Source organism: Hyalella azteca, unplaced genomic scaffold, assembly GCF_000764305.2.
Source record: "Hyalella azteca isolate HAZT.00-mixed unplaced genomic scaffold, Hazt_2.0.2 contig2632, whole genome shotgun sequence".
NCBI lineage: Eukaryota > Metazoa > Arthropoda > Malacostraca > Amphipoda > Hyalellidae > Hyalella > Hyalella azteca.
Genome location: NW_025932899.1, coordinates 55567 through 80345, shown reverse-complemented (window position 1 = coordinate 80345; position 24779 = coordinate 55567). Strand labels below are relative to the sequence as shown.

Genomic DNA, 24779 nt, shown 5'->3' with positions numbered 1-24779 from the left:
CCCTTGATTTTAAAGAGCTTCTCAAATAAAGAGTTGTGACTCCCGCGGTCTCGTGCTTGGTGGCCTATGATCGAGAACTCTTGAGGAAATCTGAGGGCTCTCAGGTCCTTATTGCGAATGAGGGCTTTTGTGATGAACATCCAAGCTATGAATTAAGATCATCTGGAACGTGGACCACACAAGTCTTCGAGATAAAGATCCTCTTTGCTATAATCATGCGTCCGATCGTATTGACGTATTGAGGGAACAATCGTTCTTTGTTGCTCTCAGGAAATATTACGCAATCTCTTTGTTAAAATTGAACTATTCAATTTAATCTGCCGTCAAGTAACATATTCAGTAGACACTATATTAAATAGAAAAAAATATAAAGTTACTTGCTTCAAATTAGATATTTTTGATAATTTTAGACTTCTATATCTGGGCTCGGTGGAAAGAAATTTTGAAATTGATGCATTAACTACGATATCCTTCTTATATGACAGCATTATCATAATTCATGTCTCGCTGATTTAAATTTTTCGAATTTTATCGGAGATTTATAAATATATAAATTATGATATAAATTATATAAATATGTATTATACATTATTATAAATATAAATTAATAATTGAAATTTAAATGATATTTACCGGATTGATCGCAAATGAAACGGTGATAATTCGATGATTTTCTGTAATGTCATGCTTGAATAGGATTTATCTGCTGATCGTCATTTGAGCACAAAATATGCGTCATTGATTTAGATTTGATGTTTAGATTTGGTGTCATAAAACGTATATTTTAGCCAAAAAACATCAGCAATATTATTCTCCTATGACGTGTAGGGATCGCCATGCAGTAGCGTGGGAAGCGTGTCATAGAATGAGTGTTGATCCCAGCATGGGTGCCAATCTCGGGACACAGCAGAGATGTTAACTAACTGTGTAGGTAAAGTTGGCATTCCTGATGTATAAAAGCCGTTACCACCCACAGCTTCGATCATGAAGTTCAGTGGCCAATATTTACCTGAGGAGCAGAAAAAAGTCCTATAGGAATCCAGTCCAGGATTTGGGAATCCAGTGGAACCCAGAATCCTTCACAGGAGAAAATAACAAATGTCATCACGTTATTTAAGCGTATATTTTTTTCAAAATACCTACTTCATTTCCTTCATATGAATTAAACGCAATGTAAGAAACGTCGATCAATGGTGAAAAATAGTAAGTAGTAGTACATACCATTAAGTAGGTTAGTTCGATGGACTATCTAATTCGTTCAATTATTAGAAACAGAGAATGAAACTCTCATTTTTATATTATTTCCATCATATTTTTTTCATCACACTTATCATTACTTTCAGATCCCGTTTAACCACAGCAGTGTAACTGGTAGGCGTTATGATGCCAGTCATTGGCATGGCATATGACGGCTGTGATGAGCGTTATGATGGCTGTGATGAGCGTTATGATGGCTGTGATGAGCGTTATGATGGCTGTGATTTGATGAGCGTTATGACGGCTGTGATGAGCGTTATGACGACTGTGATGAGCGTTATGATGTCACTCATGACCGCAGTTTACGACAGCTCTCTGGACCCCCGCGGGCGCTGTGATGTTCGCTAAAAGCTTTTGCCGCGCGCGCGAGGGCTGAGAATCAATGTCGCGACACTCAATGTGCGAGGCTGGAGATTCCTTCAAATGCACCGTAATTGCCTAAACAAGTCTGTTCATGTCTGTATTCATTTTGGATAGGTTATTTTAGATAATAAACCAATGATTAACGTAGATAGTCCAGCATTGCGTGCGGTTTGTTTACAGTTGGGTACAATATTTCTAGGGGATCGAGGGGTAAGATGTTTCGGGTACTGTTGAGTAAATTAAAATCACGAATTCAAAGAAACATTGATATATTGCATGACGTGCTTGCTTTGTTTTTTTTTTGCATGTTGAATATAGCATAATGGAGCTCGGTTAAAAGATGGTTGTGCTTACCGTTTAACGAAGCTTAACATAAACTTCACGTAAATTGATAAATGCTTAATGAAATAAATTGATGAGTTATAGTAATGATCAACGCCAAAACCAGGAAAAACACAAATTGGCTGTTGATTTATTATGATATTTAAAATTTCTGAAGTCACGCGGAAAATTCTCGATATATCTACCGGTAATGACGAATATATTGGTAGTTCGTTTATACCACACACTACGCTCCCTTTTATGGTATTAAATATATTTTAATGCAGTTTTGAGTAATACATAGAAGGTTCGTTTCAATTCTCAAATGATGAGATATATAGTTTGAATTATAAGGTTACTACATAAAATACGGTGGCAAATCATCATAAAAAGCTATCTATGCCAAAAAATTGAAATGTATGAATAAGAATCTTCGTGTTAATTGAGTGTTATCGGAAACACAGATAACATTTAATTTAAAGTTCTTGAAATAGCCCTCTTGGTAATTAATTGATATATCCAGGAGTCTTCGATACGAATTAACTGTTTTGTCTTACGCAGCGCACGACGCATGGCGCCAGAAATCACGCATGTAATAAGGTGCTAGTTAATTATGACCATAGAACAGACAACACAAGACGTAGCTTGTGGCTCGCTGAGTCAGCAAATGTGCGAGCTCTAACTCAGCAGCCTTATTCTCTGGCAGCTCAATACGAACCTGGGGAGATATTGTTATAAAGAGGCACAGATATTGTTATAAAGATGCACAGATGTTGTTATAAAGATGCACAGATGTTGTTATGAAGATGCACAGATATTGTTATAAAGATGCACAGATATTATTATAAAGAGGCACAGATATTGTTATAAAGATGCACAGATATTGTTATAAAGATGCACAGATATTATTATAAAGATGGATGCACAGATATTGTTATAAAGATGCACAGATATTATTATAAAGATGCACAGATATTGTTATAAAGATGCAAAGATATTGTTATAAAGATGCACGTAGGGGTAACGAAACTAAAGTGGAATGAGAAAAATATAAAAAAGATTTATCTTACCGTTGAAAAATTTATTTTTGATGCAATGAAAATATATTATTGAACATTAGAAAGTAATGTAGTTAGGGAGATAGTAATATCAATACCAATGATTCGTGTTTTAAATAAATCAAGTGAGATAAATTCTGAAAAAATATTTGTTTTGCTCATTGCTTTACCATGTAAATAGTTTCTAGATGAATCCTGGTTTAAATTCATATTATCCAATATATCATTTTGTTTCTGTTCATGATGCCATATCATTCCTATACAAATATTTCATTTGCTGCTAAAATGTTCAAAAAGCAATACAGAAGCTTATAATTTATAGAAATGATAAAATTAAATAATTAATAGACTCAAATCAGTAGGTCACTTGAAATAAATTTTACTTAATTCTAAACTAATTATTGATCGCACTAAAAATAATATAAATATCCCGTACACAAATAGCTGTATTGGCATAGCCCCAGTATACGTGGTCGTTATTCCCCTCGCTGTTCCCTGAGTTGGCCTCCCCGTGGCGTGACCGCGAGCATTACGCTGCCTGCCGCACGCACGACATCCGCTACTCTCTGCCGTACATCTTCTTGTTCTTTCTGATGCATCGGTAGTGATGCGTACGATGCTTATTATGCTGTATAAAATGTTCATTGATTATGGCGATTTAGAAATCAGGGTATTTGAGAACAACATATTTTTTAACTCTAAGGGATATTGAAATGGATATCGAAATTAATATTTTCTTTAAGAATGTACTGAAGTCAATGTTTTTGTTTCCGTGGAGTTTTGCGATCGTCGTTAACGGAGGGATGGGAACTGATATCAATAGAATGTGAGCCACTCTGTAGCTGACGCTATAATGATGTTTAAAATCAGAGTTACATTGAATAATAATTTGAAGCGATTGTTTTTGATGAAAAATGATAAGATATTTAAAAATGTTATTATTACAACAACTTTGTGGTTCTTATAAGCAAAAGGCTGAATAAACATGCAGACGTTCTTATGGAATGTATACTTCGGCCTTTAGAAAGACCATTCAAGCACCCAACATCCAAACAGCTTAACATGTACTGGGAGCTTTGCCCTTCACAGCGCGTTGATGCAAGAAGCGCTTGGTCTCATGGACGTACCCCGTATACTGTATATACTGTACGTATTTTGCTTACCCCGCATTTGCATACAGTGCGTTCTACATGTATAGTCGGCTAGCTAAAACAAAAACTACCTTTGATCATAAAATCAATTAATTAAGTTCAGGAAGCAGCCACGGACTCTTAATAAAAAGTTTGCGCAATTAAAGCGGATATAATAATATTATTATTGATGTGTTGCTATGCGTAACCATCTGGTTATGATTACAAGATTTAAAATGTATACAACAGTTTGTATAGTTCCACTTACTTGAGGAAGTATTTACGGCCACAAAACGATATTCGTCCACATTTTATTGTCAAAAAGCATCATTGAAGATAATTTTTAGAGCAATATGCAGCTCAGGTAGATAACGGTGATGCAGTAGAGAAGTATTATAGGCAACTGTACGGCTGGATGGCGCGCATTAGGGAAGTATTGCAGGCAACTGTACGGCTGGATGGCGCTGAAGTATTGCGGGCAACTGTACGGCTGGTAAGCCGGATCGGAATGCTGCTCATCCGCTCCTGCGGACAGCTGGCAGCGCCCCGCTCATGACCGCGGCGTCCATTTATTTTCATTGTGACAAGATTTTCTGTTACAAAATGAAAATGCGCGATCAAAAACGCGTTATTTCTTCATTTATTTTTTTTACTGCTGCTCATCTTTACTGCTGTGTGTCGTTTTGCGATAAATCATTTAATTTTTACGTTACTGTAAATCTATTTGTCGAATGTATTTGATAATAATTTTATAATTGTTCATGAATTATTCAAATATTTACACAGCAACCATAATGCTGCTAATGAACGAAATTATCAACTTTTTGACCGTTTGTCATGTGAATATTTTGCCTTGCGGTACGTTATCGAATTTCCGCTCACAGTTCCGTTACATTATTTGAATTTTCAATTATCTTGTACTGGAAATAATCGTAAAAAGTTCGTTCACATATATTCTTTAACACAGACATTTTGTTTTCCGTAGAATGCAAGCAAAAAGTGTATTGTTTTCAAGCTATTGTGTCTTTTGTTGACAAGGAAAAGCCACTCGTGATGTTATTCAAAGTAGCATCATTGTTTCACTGCAGGTACAGAGCGAACTGGTTCTTATTTGTTTTCGCCAGTTAATCACAAACAAAATTTTTTCAAAACTCGACCATAAGAGAAAAATGTCTGATAGTCTTTCTGGTGCAAATTTTTGGATATGCAAGGCATGAATACTAATTTGCATTCATTGTTCTGTAATTTGATACATGTTAAAACAATTGATCATTTATTGCGCTTAAATAAATATTAAGCACTGAAATACTAATTTCATGTTGTCACAAATGTCTCAATAAATCTTGAGTAAAATAAACCTGTTATTAAGGTTACAAGATCAGGAATAGAGAGGCTGTAGTCTAGCACATATTGAAGGCCCCAGGCTCATTCTACATATATTTTTACCATTTTTCAAGTAGATACCCGTAAATAAATCATTTCTATATTCGATTGACTACGCTCACAAAATAGCAGCTATGATGAAGGCTAAGTTTTGATGGAAGGCCACAATCTAATAATTTGCATTTTTATAACAGCAAATAAGGTTCCTCAGCTACCACAGTACTCAGCTGGCATGAATATGTGTGGGGTTATTTGGAGACTTGAAACAGTTATAGTTCTTAATTCTTAACTGACGGGAATTCTTGCTTCACGATGGTTGCCACACCAGTTATGGAGGTTAGATTGCTGATATCTAAATCGTAGATTGTTGATATCTGAATCGTAGATTGTTGATATCTCAATACTTAATAACTGGCTTAGATTGCCAAAAGACCTGTAAGTTGAAAAAAACTATACCGTGGAAATCAATAATATTTGAATGAGCTACAAGTCAAGCTCCACTGTTTATGGAATAATTCATTATTGAGGATTTTGTTTCTTCTCAAATTAGTGTTTTATATGTTTTTACAGCAATATTAGAAGAGGCCCCAATTTAACGTAAGAGTTTGGCAAATTTGCTTTTTACTTTGCACAAATTAAAAAAATGCATAATCTCTCAAGTCATGCAGTTCTTTTACATTGAAACAAATAATGTGCAAAATATTGGCATAATTTCTACACCGAGGAAAACGTCTGTCTCCCATCCACCTACAGAACTGGCAATGACAACCATGCAGGATTGCCATACGGTTTTTTCCGAACAAATTTCGCGATTTAGTTTGTTTAATTGCATTGGCCGGCTAAAATTTATGATACGGGTACTTCCCAATTAAATTTTACAAACTGCAAAAAAATGGAATTTTTACACCGGAACCTACAAATATATATATATTGAAGTATAGGCGTTTTGGCCTTTTTTGTTCGCGGACTTGGCCATTTTTTAGGCCATCCGGCAATTCTGTTGACAACAGTCCCTCTATCTCCAAATTTCGCATGCCCATATATACTGGGTAATGGTGGCGGAGTTGATGCCAATGATACCCCATTAAAAGGCATAGTCTGATCATTAGTTGCCAAGCATTGGCCAGCGATCGGCGTACAATGGTTTATTGCTGCTCAATCCATCTTCCTGTTCCTAATGAGCTGTAGAAATAAGGTGTAAAATGCAAATTATTCGGTAAATATTATTTCACAATACAATTAAGGGCTATTGAAGTCATAGTTCCGTTGGAAAGTCCAATTTCTTCAGTAGGTATCACAAAAAATTGTCAAAAATGGCGATCATGCCATTGAACTCTACATGCACACTTCGGGGATCACTACAGGCATTTTTGAGGCCATTCTGGTTACAATTCTTTTGTTCATAAATTAGATCCATAGTTATTTTTTTCATATAAATGGAGATCAGTATTTTTGGCATTTATAACGAGGTTCTGAAGTTTCTCTGTTGCCAATGTTGCTACAATACGTCAATATAAATGACAGATTGACACACATCAATACCCTGGTGACGTTTCGACCCTTGCTGTAGGTAGTCAAGAATTAAGCAAAATTTTCCCGTCCAATGACAATTTTTGGTGACATTTATCGCATGTATTCCTGGTATGCATGAAAAATATACTTTTGTTTAATTATTTGGAAGGGTAATTTTACTAATTATTATATTCAAACCCATTCTTACTCAAGATACAAACTATCATTAATATCACTCTCATCTGTATACTTTGTAACTAGAACTAGTGTCAGTTGACATGAGGGTTAAACACCAATTATTTTATGAAACACTTCCCGTACTTATTTAATTTCATTCACTTACTTCATTTTTTATTTGATTTCTCCACACTATCGATGGTATCCTTATAGTATCCTTGGTATCCTTAGGATCCATATATTGCTGTATCCTTAGTATATGCTTCGGACATAGTATATATATGTTTCGCCCATTAACACAATTTATTTTTTGCATGGTATCGTTACACAATTGTCCCACATTGTATCCCATCACCCGGTGTATCTTTTTGTCGCTTTTTCTGACACATTTTGCACCATGTATTCTTCCCTGTCACCCAACGTATCTTTTATCTCAGCCGAGAGAAAAAAGGAGCCCCGGACTGCCAAGCTCCTTTGACCGGAGTCCTTCATTTTCCCATAAGTTCGGCAACCTACATGGGATTTAGGGAAAAACTTCGCACGCTGAATCGTGTGCCTTTTCCTCAATTTTTCACCTATTTTTTCTTCGATAGGACGCTTGGATGGAAGTTGAGACACTATATATGAGTGTCTCTAAAGTTCGGTTGAGAAGCGCCGCAGTTTAACGCTATAATAATAGCATGTCATTTACTGTCGATAAATCGTCGGCCACTTAGTGGCTGTTTATAAATCAGGCTAGAATGATAATATGAATCTCTGCGTTAATGACACTCCGTTTGACATTCTGATGTCGATGTTTCTATTTCCTGTCAGTTGAATTTTGACCCATGCGTTTTGATTTTTCGGTGATCGCGTTTCCCTTTCATAGCGTGTTGAGATTTATCTCTACCTATCACTTATGATATTGTTGTAACTGATGATAGGTATTTATTTACCTGTAATTATGCTTTTTATCCTTAGGATTCCTATTTTACAAAGGAAAAGTTAGATTTCATTGCGTTTTTAGTACGCATCATCTCTCAGGAATAGATAGATTTACCAGGATTTGTTTTACGGGCGCCGACGTTGTGGTTTCGGCGGTGGGGTTTGACCGCATCGTCACTTAGGTTTCTCACGGGTCGCCCCTCTGTCTATTAGCGGACCGTAATCCGGGTCCCCATTAGGTCCATTATCTCCATTAGGGATTATTGGAGCGCTGGCGTCGAGGCGACACCGCAGTCCCTCTTCCTTGGCTTAACCTAACATCCGCCATATTGAATCTTCACGCGAGCCGTTCAGTCCGAAACTGCAATAGGATGCAAGCTGGTTAAAGATTTTATCATTTCTGAGCAAGGAATAATCGAATTTGGATTTTTATCGATTTGTTGAGGTACAAGTTGGTGCCTCAACTGAAAATTTATATTGCGCTTCTTCAATTTTGAATTAATAATTAAGCTATTGCCTAATTACCGGGAATATGAATTTTTTTATGTGGACGACATCACTGTGGGCGAAATTTATGCAGTCACCAAAGACTACAAATTTCTGAAAACAGATAATTAATCCAATAAACTTGTATAACATTCTCATATTTATTGAAATATGCAGTATAATCTATATAAATGATCAATGCACAAGATTTCATTAATGTTCGAAGCGGGACCATTTGCAAATCATCACGTGCCGCAGATTTTAGAAGCATGAAGTCAAAAGGCTTCAATCACATAATGCTGGAACTGAGACGAATCTCATTATTTCATAGGTTGAGTGATATAAATGAAAATTGGTTGAGTGATATACGTTTCAAGAGATAGTCTATTCCGTTCGATTTTAAAAAATTATATCGCTATATCCGTTCTAAAAGGAACGAGTTAGTTTAAATTTTATTCACTGTTGAATTTCACACGCTGTTGAATTGACTCACCGATAAATTTTACTCAAAGTTGAATTTCATTCACAGCTGAATTTTATTCTCTGTTGAATTTAACATACTGCTGAATTTCATTCACTGTTGAATTTCATTCACTTCTGAATTTAATTTCTGTTGAATTTCATACACTGCTAAGTTTCATTCTCTGTAGAATTACATACATTGCTGAATTTCATTCACTGCTGAATTTCATACACTTCTGAATTTAATTCATTGTTGAATTGTTGAAAAAATCACGACGTGGTGTGATTATCTCTGCCTCTCTGGAGTCGACGAGTATCATCAGAACAAGTGTGTAGGGTGTAGAGTGTTTGAGCTGGACTTGTACAGCGTGTTGAAGTTATTTAGACGCGTGTTTGCTCCAGCGTGTTTAACCCGAGATAAGTAGGCGTGTATGTTTGTCAGTAAACATGGCTATCGGTCACCGCCGTTTGAGATTTGACAGGAAAATTTTGTTATCCTTTTAGAAGGATCTGAATTCCAGGATTTTTGTGCTTACATTTAATTTTTGTGATGTGTAAGTTGTTTAACATTACTCATGCTATTTGCTGTCGGGGTTTTAATTATAGAGCCAATTAAAGGAATTGAAAATTAACATTTGATCTATCCGACTAGTAAATTTCCAGCAATAAAATTAAAAAACAATAATTTCTCACAACGCAAAATAAAATTCTATCCTGCATAAAAAAATATGAAAAAATCAAAGTACTAACTTTCGTCAAGAAGAATAAGCCAAATTAAGTATATATGGTCAGTGTTTTTCCGGTAAAAGCTCCTTGTTTTTGATGTACCTCGAGAATATCTGAAGACCGAGCGTCTCGAAAGTTGTTTACATAGAGCGGTTGTACATCACCTGGGACGAGCGCATGTTGTCAAATACAAGCGCGGATGTGAGAAGGGTTATTCGGATGTTTCATCAACACCAGACCCTTAGAAGTGTTTGAAGGCGAATGTCGACGTATGAATATCATAAAAGACGTATCTATAAAATGAACTTTAGCTCATGTTCACAAAGAACTAATTAAGGATTAATTATATTATTAAATTATTCTTCTTTAAAAGCTGAATTAACAATGGGCACTATAATGGTATGTAGATCTGCTTCTCCATGAGATTTTGACCGTTGTACATTGAACTTGTATTTGTATTTTATGTATATATTTTACTATTATTTTTATTATTTTACCCATTGCTCATATAATTTTTAAGTACAAACTTGGCAGTCGTTATTGTTTTTTTAAATAATTTATCTAAAATAAATTCCGAAAATATTCAACTATTAATTACGCCAAATTCATTTTAAATTCACTAATGATTTGAATACGAAAAGTAATTTCATTTGAATTTACCTCCGTGGCTCAGTAAAATATTTTTCCGATATCAATGAAATCATTTAATTATCGATAATCAATTACCGTTAAATTCATTCCATGAACACCAGGTAAGCAGAGTCGTTTCCGAGAGTTCCGTGAACCTGCTGCTCCGGAGATTGTATTTCTGTTTGGCGACAATCATACCGGATCACTGCAACATCCTCTCAATCATCCGCTTCCGGCCTTTAGCAAACTCCTCTCCGGCGTTCATGCCAAGATAAACCAAAGATAACACTTGTGCAAACTTCCTACCGAGGTCCCCCTTAGCGAACAGCTTCCCTTCTTCTGCCTTAAGTTAAGGATTAGCAATTAGACTTACATTTGCTTTTATTTGTGCAAATCTCATAGGCTGGTGAATGACCAATAACAACCTACCTTAATTATCTGAATTATTTTACTATTGAGGTGTAATTATGAAGCCATAATAAACGCGAAATGATACGCACCCGATTCAAGCATATAAATTCACTCTCTATTTAAAAATATTTATAATCCAATATATGTAGGTTCAGTAATACGCGACGTATAAATGTATAATAATGTGCGTACTATTTAGATGCAATCAATACGCACATTATTTAAGTTTATTTCTGCGTACAACATTAAAGTATAATAATGCGCCCACTCTGATGCACCCTTAATGCGATCATAGCGATTTTAACAATTTAACTTTTAATAACAATTTCTTGAAGTGATTAAAGGTCTGAAGCATTAAGAGCACCACAAAAATTATTTTAGATGATGAATCTTATTAACTACAAATTTGTCAGTTATATAGATAATTACAAAAATTTTTACAATTTATTGATGCAGCATAATTACTACAAATGTTATTAAGTTAGCGGCATTTAAATCACGGCTTCAATTTATAGGAGGAGTCTGGAGCGTACGGGGCGGAGTCCATGGCAACGATGCGGTCGCTCACTCTGCTATTCATGAGCCTAAACAGATGTTTGTATTCATTGCGACGCGATGAGTGCTGAGTGATAAGCATTCATCGTGTGATGAGTTAGAATGAATGGGTTCAGTCACGACGCCTGACATCAGATGAACCAAAGCTTCCTTGAGTTTTTAATCTGTCACTCGCATTGGTTCTGTTTAGTGTCCCAATGTCAACTGAATTATTTAGAAAAAATGAACATGAGTATTACATAAAAATATTGCGAAATTCTTTGTCCTTAAATCAATTTCTGTCCATCCTAAACAGAATAAAATTAAAGATATTTGCACACTAATTAACCCACGAGAAGTGAAAGGAAGCTCGCGGTAACTGCACAATGGTTGCAGATGCACAACAATGACTCGTGATGTGACACTACAATGATGAAACTAAAGTGCGCGATGTCTTGGACAGCATTGTTCCGAGGCAATGGTTGTGAAACATGGTTCAACTTCCCAATCCGCATAACAGGACGATGACTGTGTGTGACCATGACGCTCATTGCTGAAGTGTTATGTGCTTTTATTATAGAAGAAATGTCTCTACAATGTTGTTGTACATGTGTTATTTTTCGGGAAATGTTGCTACTCTCGGAGTGTTAGATTTTTTATAAGTAGCACAATACGTAATTATTGTTATCAATGGAAAGGTCTCAGCATAATTTTTCGGAAAATGCACTCAATTGATGCTACTCTCACTGTGTTATTATTTATTTTTAAATAGCATAATAAATAATTTTATGTCAATCGCTATCAATGGAACGGCCTCATGCATATGTGTTATCAGAGATGCAACTGGATGTCGTTTCCTTTTTAGAAGTTATGATAAAAATGAAATGTTTATGAAAATGTTTAATGCACATATATGATCCGCCAAATGGTTGACTAACTGAGCTTTTAATTAGTGAAATTACTGTGCGTGCCATGTGAGATGTTCATAAGAAATAGTCAATGTGAAGGTAAATAATAACGTATTCGAAGCATAAATTAAAGAAGCATTGACTGACCTTCAGTATAATCGAGTGGCTTTCCATGCTGCATTGTTGTTTTTATAGGTCAATAGAGACTAAAATTTACATAAAATTTGAGAAAGGAAACTCTGAGGAAATTTACGTATTTTCTATAGGTGAATAAAATTGCCGGATTTACATTAAATATTTTATTATTATATTTACGGGTATTTTAAATATCTCGTTGACCTGCTATATAGCAAACCACGTGTTTCATATGTGTTCGCCAAAAAAATTTGCATTCTCCTAGATTAATTTTAAACTTACATCTGATATAAATAAGGAGCTTTGATAGTTTATCAGTTTAAGAGCTCATTTATCGATTTATTTTAGACTGATATTCTTAATTTGAAAATAAAACTTCTTGGAAGTAATGAAACATCGAAGATGACGTCATCGTTGTCGCCTGGGAACAAACAATAGCGGCGCCTAAAAGGCGGACACTGCGCGCTTCGGATGCACTCGTAGCTCGTCCCTGACACAAGCAACACGGACGGTGCGAACCTCCGCATACCACGCGCTTATTGTACGATAACGTGGAGTGGTGGTGGGAGTGGTGATAAAGAGTGGTGCTGGGGGAGTGGTGAATGGGAGTGGTGCTGGGGGGGAGTGGGGACTAGGAGTGGTGCTTGGGAAGAGTTGATAAGGAGTGGTGAATAGGAGTGGTGCTGTGGGTGTGGTGCTGGGGAGTGGTGAATAGGAGTGGTGATAAGGAGTGGTGATAAGGAGTGGTGATAAGGAGTGGTGATAAGGAGTGGTGATAAGGAGTGGTGATAAGGAGTGGTGATAAGGAGTGGTGAATAGGAGTGGTGAATAGGAGTGGTGATAAGGAGTGGTGATAAGGAGTGGTGATAAGGAGTGGTGATAAGGAGTGGTGAATAGGAGTGGTGAATAGGAGTGGTGAATAGGAGTGGTGAATAGGAGTGGTGAATAGGAGTGGTGAATAGGAGTGGTGAATAGGAGTGGTGATAAGGAGTGGTGAATAGGAGATGTGCTGGGGGAGTGGTGCTAAGGAGAGGTGCAGGGGGAGTGGTGCTGAGAGAGTGGTGAATAGGAGTGGTGCTGGGGGAGTGGCGAAGAGGAGTGGTGCAGAGTGAGTGGTGATAAGGATCGAGCGGTGCTGGTGGAGTGGTGACTAGAAGTGATGCAGATATGCTGAGGCAGACTGGGGGGGAGGTGTCGCTGTCCCGTCATTCTGAGACGCTAAAGCGATGTTGAAAAACTGCCTTTCTGTCGACCGCTTCGGAAATCTAGCGTAGAAATTAATCATAATGCGGTGGTCAAAAAATGACATTTTGGTGCTGCAAATGTTTGTTGAGTGATGACATGAATATTTGTTAAGTGATATCGTGAGTCAGCGGATCACCATAATTGCGATGTAGCACAGCGATTGCGGTATGAATGCCGCGATTGTGGCAGGGATGCCGCGATTGCTGCTGTGACGCGGTGATTGCCGCAGGCAAGCAGTGGATTGCCTTCAGTACTTGCTGTTGTGATGCATTGATTTTGAATTGGATGCCGTGATTGAGATGGATTTGTATGATATTGAGAATCTGATTTTTGTCTGAATGTTAATTTGGATACTGAATGTAGAGCGTGAGCTTATACGATGAATCGTACAGCTGAAAAAATGCTCGAATGAATTCATTGCCACCAAATGATATGTAAAATAATTACGCCTTGATAAACATGGATATGGACATGATGAATGGATAACTGACATGAACTGATTTGATGGCTGTGAATTAGTTAGTTATTAGTTAATAGTTAGTAAAAATATCGTTAAAGTCATTAATGTTTGATACTAATTAATTATCATTACGTAGAGTTAATTTATTAACACTAAAGTGATTAACTTGAAATGCCAGTAATTACAATTTTTCAGGAATTAAATTCCAAAAGCTTTCTAATCACATGTAATTTTATTGAATATTTAAAAATTAATTTATAACAGAACTCAGCTTTAGATTGTAGTCGTATTTTTATGCAGCTAGCTGTGATAAATTCAAAACAATATTTTTAAAAATAGATTCTCAGATGTGCAAATGAATGTTACCTTGCAAAATCTATTCAAATTCCCCGATAAACTTGCTTTATTGAAGAAAGTTTGAAAGACGCAGGAATTTTTAAATTATGATCAGCGGAAACACGAATGAAAGTGTAAGTCTTTCAGCAAATTTGGCCTTGTAATTGTTATTTTTTGATGACAATCGGAGATATTAAAATATTATATTTTTAACGTTTATTATATTATATTTTATTATATTTTATTATATTATATACCAAATGCTGGTTACACCGAAACTCAATCACAGTCAAATACTTGCCAACTGAATGTAAATGCATCATATCTTCTTACTAAATGAGTACATGAATACAATAAATCACATATCAATTTAAAAATTGGTTCGGAAATTACCCCAGGTTAACTGCCGACATCAATACCAACATTAGTCCACGGTTCTCGCTTGTAACATTTCACTAGCGCGTTTTTCATTGCAACTTTAACCACAGTTTTTTTCGCGGGCATTGTTGAATGTCAATAATTTGTTGATTTAGTATGAAGGATTTTGGGAATATCATCTTTTTTGGAAAATATCATCCAGCAGAAAAAACGTTCAGTGGTCTTAGTAAATCAAGCCGTGCGCATCCATCACGACGAAATCTACGCGCACTGTAAAACGTAGAATGCGATTTTGCAAAAATTGTACAAGTTTTATAATTATTTTACTTGGGCATCTAATACCACGCGGATAATTTTTGACGATGTGAACAGATGAATAATTGAGGTCCATTGGCCTTTTGGAATATATTTTTTATTATATGTATTTATTGAGCAATGATTGCAAATTTTATTAATGTTGAATGGATTGTTTTCACGGCAGGTGATGTCGTCACGAACTGGCGAGCGCGGGTGGCTGGACGCCAGGGAGTTCGGTAACTGGCTGAGGCTGGTGGCTGTGGCTGACTCAGCCACCTCAGCCAACCTCAAGCACGTCCTGCTAAACAGAAAGGTAAAATTCTTAAATTCAATATTAAACTTAAAAATTAAGAATTTGATTTTCTTCATTTTCATGAATTATTTTTCAGTAGTGAAAATATGCTGCTTGGTTATTTTTCTTTTACTTTCAGCTGACATTTATAAGGCTTTTTACTTCGAATTGGTTAAGCAAACTATGTCTTCTCAACATTAACGATTAACCAATCGTCCCACAAGAACTTCTTCACTTTCCTTCCACCGTTTTTCTATTTAAAGTCGATTAAATATAGCAACATTTGTGGCCCCGGTGAGGTAAAATGAAAGAATATTGATACTTTTTTATTAGTTCATAATCCAGAACTCACCAAAACCGCTACTATCCTCCACCCCCGCCATTATCCTCCAAAACCATCGCTATCCTCCAACACCACCACTATCCTCAAACACCACCACTTTCCGCCAACACCACCACGAATATCCATCAACATTATTATCCTTCAATACCACCACTCACTAACACCACCAATGTTCTCCACCACTCATTAACACTATTACTATCCTTCACCACTCACCATCCCCGCCACTATCCTCCAACATCATCACTATGCTCCACCACCCACCACTATCCTCCATCACTCACCTCTATCTGTCACTCACCACTATCCTCCACCACTCACCACTATCCTCCACCACTCACCACCATCTTTTACCACTCACCACTATCCTCCACCACTCATCACTATCCTCCACCACACACCACTATCCTCCACCACTCCCCCCATTCCTCCCCCACTCACCACCATCCTCCACCACTCACCACTATCCTCCATCACTCCCCACTATCCTCCCCCACTCACCACTATCCTCCATCACTATCCTCCACCACTCACCACTATCCTCCACCACTCACCACTATCCTCCACCACTCACCACCATCTTTTACCACTCACCACTATCCTCCAACACTCATCACTATCCTCCACCACTCACCACTATCCTCCACCACTCTCCACTATCCTCCACCACTCATCACTATCCTCCACCATTCACCATTATCCTCCACCACCCACCACTATCCTCCACCACTCACCACTATCCTTCACCACCCACCACTATCCTCCACCACTCACCACTCTCCTCCACCACCCTCAACTATCATCCACCACTATCCTCCACCACGCACCACTATCCTGCATCACCCACCACCCACCACTATCCTTCACCACTCACCACTATCCTCCACCACTCACCATCATCCTCCACCACCCACAACTATCCTCCACCACTATCTTCCACCACTCACCACTCTCCTGCACCACCCACCACTATCCTCCACCACTCGCCACTATCCTCCACCACTCACCACTATCCTCCACCACTCACCACTATCCTCCACCACTCACCACCATCCACCACCACCCACCACTATCCTCCACCACTCATCACTATCCTGCATCACCCACCACTATCCTTCACCATTCACCACTATCCTCCACCACTATCCTCCACCACTCACCACTATCCTGCATCACCCACCACTATCCTTCACCATTCACCACTATCCTCCACCACCCACCACTATCCTCCTCCACTCACCACTATCCTCCACCACTATCCTCCACCACTCACCACTATCCTGCACCACCCACCACTATCCTCCACCACCCACCACTATCCTCCACCACTCACCACCATCCACCACCACCCACCACTATCCTCCACCACTTACCACTATCCTCCACCACTCACCACTATCCTCCACCACTCACCACTATCCTCCATCACCCACAACTATCTTCCACCACTATCCTCCACCACTCACCACTATCCTGCATCACCCACCACTATCCTTCACCACTCACCACTATCCTCCATCACCCACCACTATCCTCCACCACCCAACACTATCGTTCACCACTCACCACTATCCTCCACCACCCACCATTATCCTCCACCACCCAACACTATCCTCCACCATTCACACTATCCTCTACCACTATCCTTCACCAATATCCTTCACCACTATCCTTCACCACTATCCTTCACCACTATCCTTCACCACTACCCTCCACCACCCACCCCTATCCTCCACCACTATCCTTCACCGCTATCCTTCACCACTATCCTCCTCCACTCACCACTATCCTCCACCACTATCCTCCTCCACCCACCACTATCCTCCACCACCCAACACTATCGTTCACCACTCACCACTATCCTCCACCACCCACCACTATCCTCCCCCACCCAACACTATCGTTCACAAGTCACCACTATCCTCCACCACCCACCACTATCCTCCTCCACTCACCACTATCCTCCACCACCCAACACTATCGTTCACCACTCACCACTATCCTCCACCACCCACCACTGTCCTCCTCCACTCACCACTATCCTCCACCACCCACCACTATCCTTCACCACTATCCTCCACCACTCACCACTATCCTCCCCCTCTCACCACTATCCTCCACCACCCACCACTATCCTCCCCCACCCAACACTATCGTTCACCACTCACCACTATCCTCCACCACCCAACACTGTCCTCCTCCACTCACCACTATCCTCCACTACCCACCACTATCCTCCAAGCAACCAATATAGTTCTCGTCATGACCGGGTTTGTGCGTCCAGATATTCTACGAAGCGTCGCGTGACATCGCACCGGGCGAGGAGCTGCTGCTGGCACGCAAGACAGTCGTCGATCTCGATACCTCCTACACCGGTGAGATCTCCGGCCCTCTGCACCGGATAATATAATACTTTTACGAACCTCTTTGTTTATAATGAGATCTTTACAAAGTAACAATTTATACTTTGATGAAATAACAATCAGATAATTAACGACATCAAATAATTTATTTTATTTGATGTCTGGAAATTAATTTTGAGATGTTTGGTTGTTGTTTTATTAATTTAGTATTTTTGTTTATATAATGATATTTTGTTTCTTATTTATTGATGTTTGGACTTTGATAAAAAATCTATGATCAGGTATTTCAAGTGAGGTGTTTCCTACTTTTAAAGAATTGTGGCGTTAAAAGCTTTCTAGGATTTTTTTAAAATAATGCTTCAAATTTTATCGAGAGATAATGAATTCGCTTGAAATTAATCTTTAACATTTATAGAGCGTTCCTGTTCCTTACAAGACTAATTAGATCAGTTAATCATAACATAGCAATTTTTTATTCAATTGTTTTACTTCGGCTTTATACTTCATATTTTTAGGCTTTCATTAAAATAATAATAATAATAATAATAATATCAGTAATGGTACTAGTGCAATTTTACAGTGCAATTTGAATTTTTTTCAAAGATCGTGCAAAAATTACAATCAATCTTTCGCCAAACAGGGCTGCAAAAGAAAAAAAATTCTTTACGAATTCATATTATTCAAATATATTAGTATTTCACGAATATTTATAAAAAAACTCGCAGAATGATATGGGTGCCTGCATTTACTCTGCAAAGTAACTGAAAATCGCGATTTCATCCACACTCGGGCATCATTACCTATCAAAAGCTGCATAAAATAATTTCAACGCTATGGTAATTTGTCTTAATTACCGTTGCATAGCTTCTGTTTAAATTCGTAGCTGGCGATGAGGTTTCGTAGCTGACGATGAGGTAGAAGATTGCATCTGTTTATATTCGTAGCTGACGATGAGGTTTCGTAGTTGACGATGAGGTAGAAGATTGCATCTGTTTATATTCGTAGCTGACGATGAGGTTTCGTAGTTGACGATGAGGTAATAGATTGCTTCTGTTTACATTTGTAGCTAACGATGAGGTAGAAGATTGCTCTTGTTTACATTTGCAGCTGAAGATGAGGTTAAAAATAGCAGTTGTTTGCATTCATAGCTGACGATTAGGGCAAAGATTGCATTTGTTTCTATCCGGAGCTGACGATGAGGTAGAAGATCGCATCTGTCGACATTCGTAACTGACGATGAGGCTTCGTAGCTGACGATGAGGCTTCGTAGCTGACGGTTAGGACAAAGATCGCATTTGTTTCTATCCATAGCTGATGATGATGTTTCGGAAGAAGAGTCTTCGGATCACCGCAACGAAGTGACCACGAACGCGGCAGGCGGGGCGTGCGACAGCGAGCTGGCAGAGGACGATGTGGACGATAACGGCATCAGCCATCGCTGTCTGCAGTGCGATAAAAACTTCAAAGATTACGATTCGTGAGTTGCGATTCTTAACTTAATTATGTTTAAATTGAACTTCCATACATACGACGTTCAGGTAATGAGAAAGGAGCTGGAATGACATAGAGCAACAACTGCCTCAAATTTATGAGAAAACAAAGTAGGTTTAAGATTCTAAACAGAAAATTATCCTGAACTTTTGAGTGTGCTGCAATAATTTCAAAAATTTCTGCGATAGAAAAAAAATTAATGTAGAATTAGTCAAATGCAACTGAAAATGCACTTTAAATTTACATTCAGTGACTAATCGCAGTTTTCTTTCTCCCCGCATATGCAGGTTGGATGAGCATCTCATTGCATCCCACGGTTTCCCAGCAAATCAGCACAGATGTAAATATTGCCCCAGGGCTTTCGCATGGCGGCCAAGCCTCATCCAACATAATATCATTCACGGCGAATTTAAGCGCTACCCTTGCGAGAACTGCTCCCGAGTTTTCACAGATTCTTCAGTGCTACAAAAACACATTCGAACCCAACATGTTGGTGCCAGAGCATATGCGTGTGCTGAATGTGGCAAAACATTCGCCACGAGTTCCGGGTTGAAGCAACACACGCACATCCATTCATCTGTGAAACCATACGTGTGCGAATCTTGCTTCAAAGCGTACACACAGTTTAGCAACTTGTGTCGTCACAAACGAATGCACGCTGATTGCAGACAGCAAGTGAAATGCAGTAAATGTAATCAGACTTTCCCAAACTCAACGCATTTGAGCAAACACAAAAGGTTCTGTGATACCGCACCGACTACACCAATGCAAGCGGGCCTCGCTCCTATGAATGAATTTAATAAATTACCTCCATCCAATTACGGCATGCGATCTTTGCAGGTTTCGCCTCCAAGCTCTCTTGCGATGTATCCCAGACCACCAATCCCTCTGCTCCATCAATCTATTCTAGGGAATTATCCAATGTTTTCAAATTTCCCTTCTTTAGTCGGTGGTCCTCAGCATCCTCTCATAACTCCTTCCATGTTTCTCCCGCTCCATGGCAACACCAGGAGGCACAAACGAGAAATGCACGACCAACATGATTCAGGAATATCTTTGGGAGAGGAATCAGATAGAGAATTTCGAGGTGCTGGGCCCAGGATTGAATCATCATTAACGTTAGAACAGAGTAGATGTGGTGACGTGCAGACATTGGATGATGAAGCGTCATCACGCGCGAGGTCAAGATCACCACTTTTCTCCTCTCAGCAAGAATCGCCTTCGCCTGGCAAAGAATCTACACATGAATCCGAAGACTCCATGGACCAAAGCAAAACACAAAGTGACGTAGAAGATTCTATGATGACATCACCTAGGCGTTTAAGTCCGTCTCCAAATTCCAACGAATTTGAGCCGAAACCAAAACTGCCTGGCGGGAGAAAAGAGTCAACTCCCCTAGACCTCACAGTGCGACGAGAAGAAATGGATTTGATTTCTAATAACAAAATTGCATCATCATCTTCTCAGTCTGATATATCCAAAGATAAATCTCCTGTAAAGGAGAACCCTCAGCCTCGTAACTTCGAACACCGCAGTGGCCATCCCTTATGGAGCATCAGTGACCTTCTGAAGGAACCAACACCAAAGACTCCCCCTACTTTGCCTGCACCGCCTACGTCTCTTGTAGACACGCCGACCAAATTTAATCTGGCGTACCCCAGACCTTTGCATCCTAACTACATCTTCGACATGTGTCGTAATTTTGAGCGTAACAACCAGGAACGGGCGCATTTATTACCACCGTCGGCCTCGCCTCGTTCATATCCACTGATGCCGTTTTTTTCGGCCTCTGCTATGAGCGGAATGGGAGGCTTAGGATTGGGCTTGGGCCGCAGCCCAAACCTGGATCTTTTTAAAGCACAAATGACCGCATCATCTCGACCGTATCCTGATTTGTCTCGAACTTACGACCTCATGCCCGCGCATATACCCCGTCCCAAAGACCGGTACTCCTGCAAATTCTGTGGCAAAGTCTTCCCGCGATCTGCTAACCTCACGCGACATCTTCGCACTCACACCGGCGAACAGCCTTACAAATGCAAGCATTGCGAGCGATCCTTCAGTATTTCGAGTAACCTTCAGCGCCATGTCAGAAACATCCACAACAAAGAGAGACCTTTCCGATGCCCTTTGTGTTCTCGGTCTTTCGGACAACAGACTAACTTGGATCGGCATCTGAAGCATCACGAGGAAGGCGGTCCAGATATTCCTGATGTCAATAATGTCAACGAAACTCCTGTCAAATTCTTAAGCGATGAAATAAGGTCTTTTGTGTACAAGGTGACTGATCAAGGAAACGACGACAGTGTCGTTGATGACTTGGACGAAGATGAAGAGGACGAAGAAGAGATAAACAAGTCTTTCCATGCCATCACCGACGCTGGATTCACAAATAACGACTCATTATAGACGAGTCAGAGATTTATTTAGTATTAAATTCACCACCTTAGTATATCGTCACTAATTACCCTTTTTTCTTCTACTGAAATATACATTCGTCAATGTAAAAGTAAAACTTAAATATTACTTGTTTGCAAATGTATAATGATTTATTTAATTCGACTGAATTTCACTTCTTATCTATTCACTTGTTACAGATTAACTCATTTCCGAATTGAAGTAACAGTTGTTCATTTTCATCATTGTAAGACAATTACTTATGCATCAGGCATTTTTTCAAAACTCTTCATGATAAATTTTGTGACGGAAAAAAGTCTGTGTGTCAAGGTTAGCAAATGTTACTAGCGGATAGCCAATGTCATCAATACATGTAGTTTGTAAAATACCAGAACAATAAAGTTGTCCAATATTAAGCTTAGATTAAGAAGCGTAGACTCCTTTCTTATCTGAGATTACATTTACCATAGCGCTGTAGTATTAGAATTGCGTGTCAATATATGTTTACAAATGGCAGAAATCGATCATTTTGTAGTTTGGCAGACGGTGTTCCATATTAAAGTTAGATTATGAGTCGCTCATACACGGCCATTTTTCATTAAATGTGTACAAATCCCACATTTGGTGGGATTTGTTTTTATTTTATATTTGTTTTTTAAAGTAATCCACTATCATGGAAATAGACATTAAAAAGCTCTCAATATCATCCTTGCAATATCATTAATATTGAAATACTATGGAGTATTACATATAATTAAAAAGTCGAGTACCGACACCGCAGTCAGAATTTAATGAAATGCTTTAAATTTAAAATTTCAATTATGATGTGTCTTTATTTACAATTTTTTCCATCCAAAAACTAGAGAATTACAATTGATTATTAACGGTGAATTTGTTGCGTGCATAACTGAAATATATTTCATTCTACCATTATATCAAAAAAATATTTTTAATCATCAGATTTAAATTTGCTGCCATTCTTTCCGATATTAATAAAAAAATTTACGTAAAGTTCACTTACGTCCCATAAGTTAAATGGAAAAAATCAATCTGGCATAACATTTCATGGCGACGATTTTTCTTAAGTAAGCGAGTGGTTATTTGAACTTTATATTCAAGTGGTGTCGAAATAAAAGGATGCTAGCTTAGCCTTAACTTTTATTTTAAAGAACTGTTCGAAATAGCGAAACCGATGAAAAATCATCAAATTAAAGTTGAGCCTTGAATTTATTTCAATCGAATGAGGACCAAATAGAGCAATATATTTTGGATTTATTTTTTTTTTCAATCTCAGATACAATATTTTTATGCAAAATTCTACGAAAAATTACATATTATTTATTCGAAAAACAATTATTAATGAGCTTTAGTGTCGGAAATTTTGTCATTCATTTAATACAACTTTATAAAATCAAAAATTTTTAGGTTATCAATTCTTTTCACTTTGATTAAATCCTTTAAATTAAGATGACAATATATTCACTTTGTTTACCCAACATGTAAATGCAAAGATAGATTAAATTGTAAAACATATTTGTTGTAATGAAGTCATAACCTTTTGTACAAAAGCGTATCCTAAGACATCAAACAATGAAGTCATTTTCCTTGTAAAGAATGCGAAATAAATACTGTTAATTACATAACATATGTTTACTTTCCCTGTATTCTCTTAATATTTATACTGCAGTAATTATTTTAATATTTGTTACTAGTACAGTTATTCATACTGTTTGTGCCGTCTCTACACAATAAGTTTGTGTGAGCACATCACTGCCTGAATATATTGGCAAATAATAAATATGATGTCCGACGAAAAATGATGTTCGAAATTTTAAAATAGGGATTACGATGATTATTTAGGATGGCATTTTCATATAGCAAAAGATTTTCTAATTACAAAAAGTCACATGGATAATATTTTCATTTTCTAATGCGTTGCTGGTACGAAAAAAATCCGAAAAAATTGGTTATAAATTTTCTCAAAAAAACCTCACATCATGATTATTATTTAATATGATTTGTGACCTGATCAGCAATCAGCATCATCTCGAACATGTCTTCCATTTTCCCCATACACCTAATACATTCTCATTATACTCGCAATATTATTACAATATAATATTTTATATTATATTATTTATTTATTAATTGAAAGGGTAAACAATATGCTAATAATGATTAAAGTAAACTCATGTAAGCAGAAACTTGCGGATGTCCTCCGCCTCAAGCTTTAGTAGGTTCGTCACGAATACCGGAATTTCGTGGAGTCAGGTTATGACGACGAATGACGTTCACATGATTCATTCGTGTGGAGCGTGGGTATACAAGCAAGTGTTTGTATTCACGGCACGAACACAGCTTACGCATACAGGCTCCAGTGACGAACGCCTGCGTGACAAACATCATCGGATGAGCATTGCGATATCGCACCTAATCGATGCCTGATAAAATAGACTCAACAGAAATATTTATTATAATTAAAGTAATATTTATTAGAATTAATTCTGCGACTAATTCGGGTATTTATATTTATTAAGTATGACTTCTTGAAAGATAAATTATATTTAACTTGGATCAACAGTTCGTTTGAAGTTAAACTTCTATTTGCAGACAAGAGACTTTGAGTAGGAAAATGTTATGCAGAAGACGCTATCCGGTTCACAATGGGCAGACTGTAACAATTAAGTGGGGTTTGCTATAAGAACCTGGTCCACATTGTGCAGAGTGGAGCACGTTTGGTTCACCAAAAGATCTTTTTCT

The 24779-nt window shown here is 37.9% G+C and overlaps 1 protein-coding gene across 2 annotated transcripts in view; it reads left to right on the top strand.

Annotated features, from left to right (window-relative positions):
• Positions 1-23334, top strand: part of LOC108680046 (transcription factor hamlet) — a 60987-nt gene extending 37653 nt beyond the window's left edge. Inside the window, exons 3-6 of one of the 2 annotated variants that reach the window (XM_047885639.1) lie at positions 15318-15446; positions 18053-18143; positions 19467-19608; positions 19910-23334. In XM_047885639.1, coding sequence (XP_047741595.1) covers positions 15318-15446; positions 18053-18143; positions 19467-19608; positions 19910-22031 — 2484 coding nt within the window. In that variant the 3' untranslated portion in view covers positions 22032-23334. Of the gene's footprint in view, positions 1-15317; positions 15447-18052; positions 18144-19442; positions 19609-19909 lie in introns of both variants that reach the window. The other variant, XM_018168813.2, reaches the window with a different exon arrangement.
• Positions 23335-24779: the final 1445 nt, after the last annotated feature.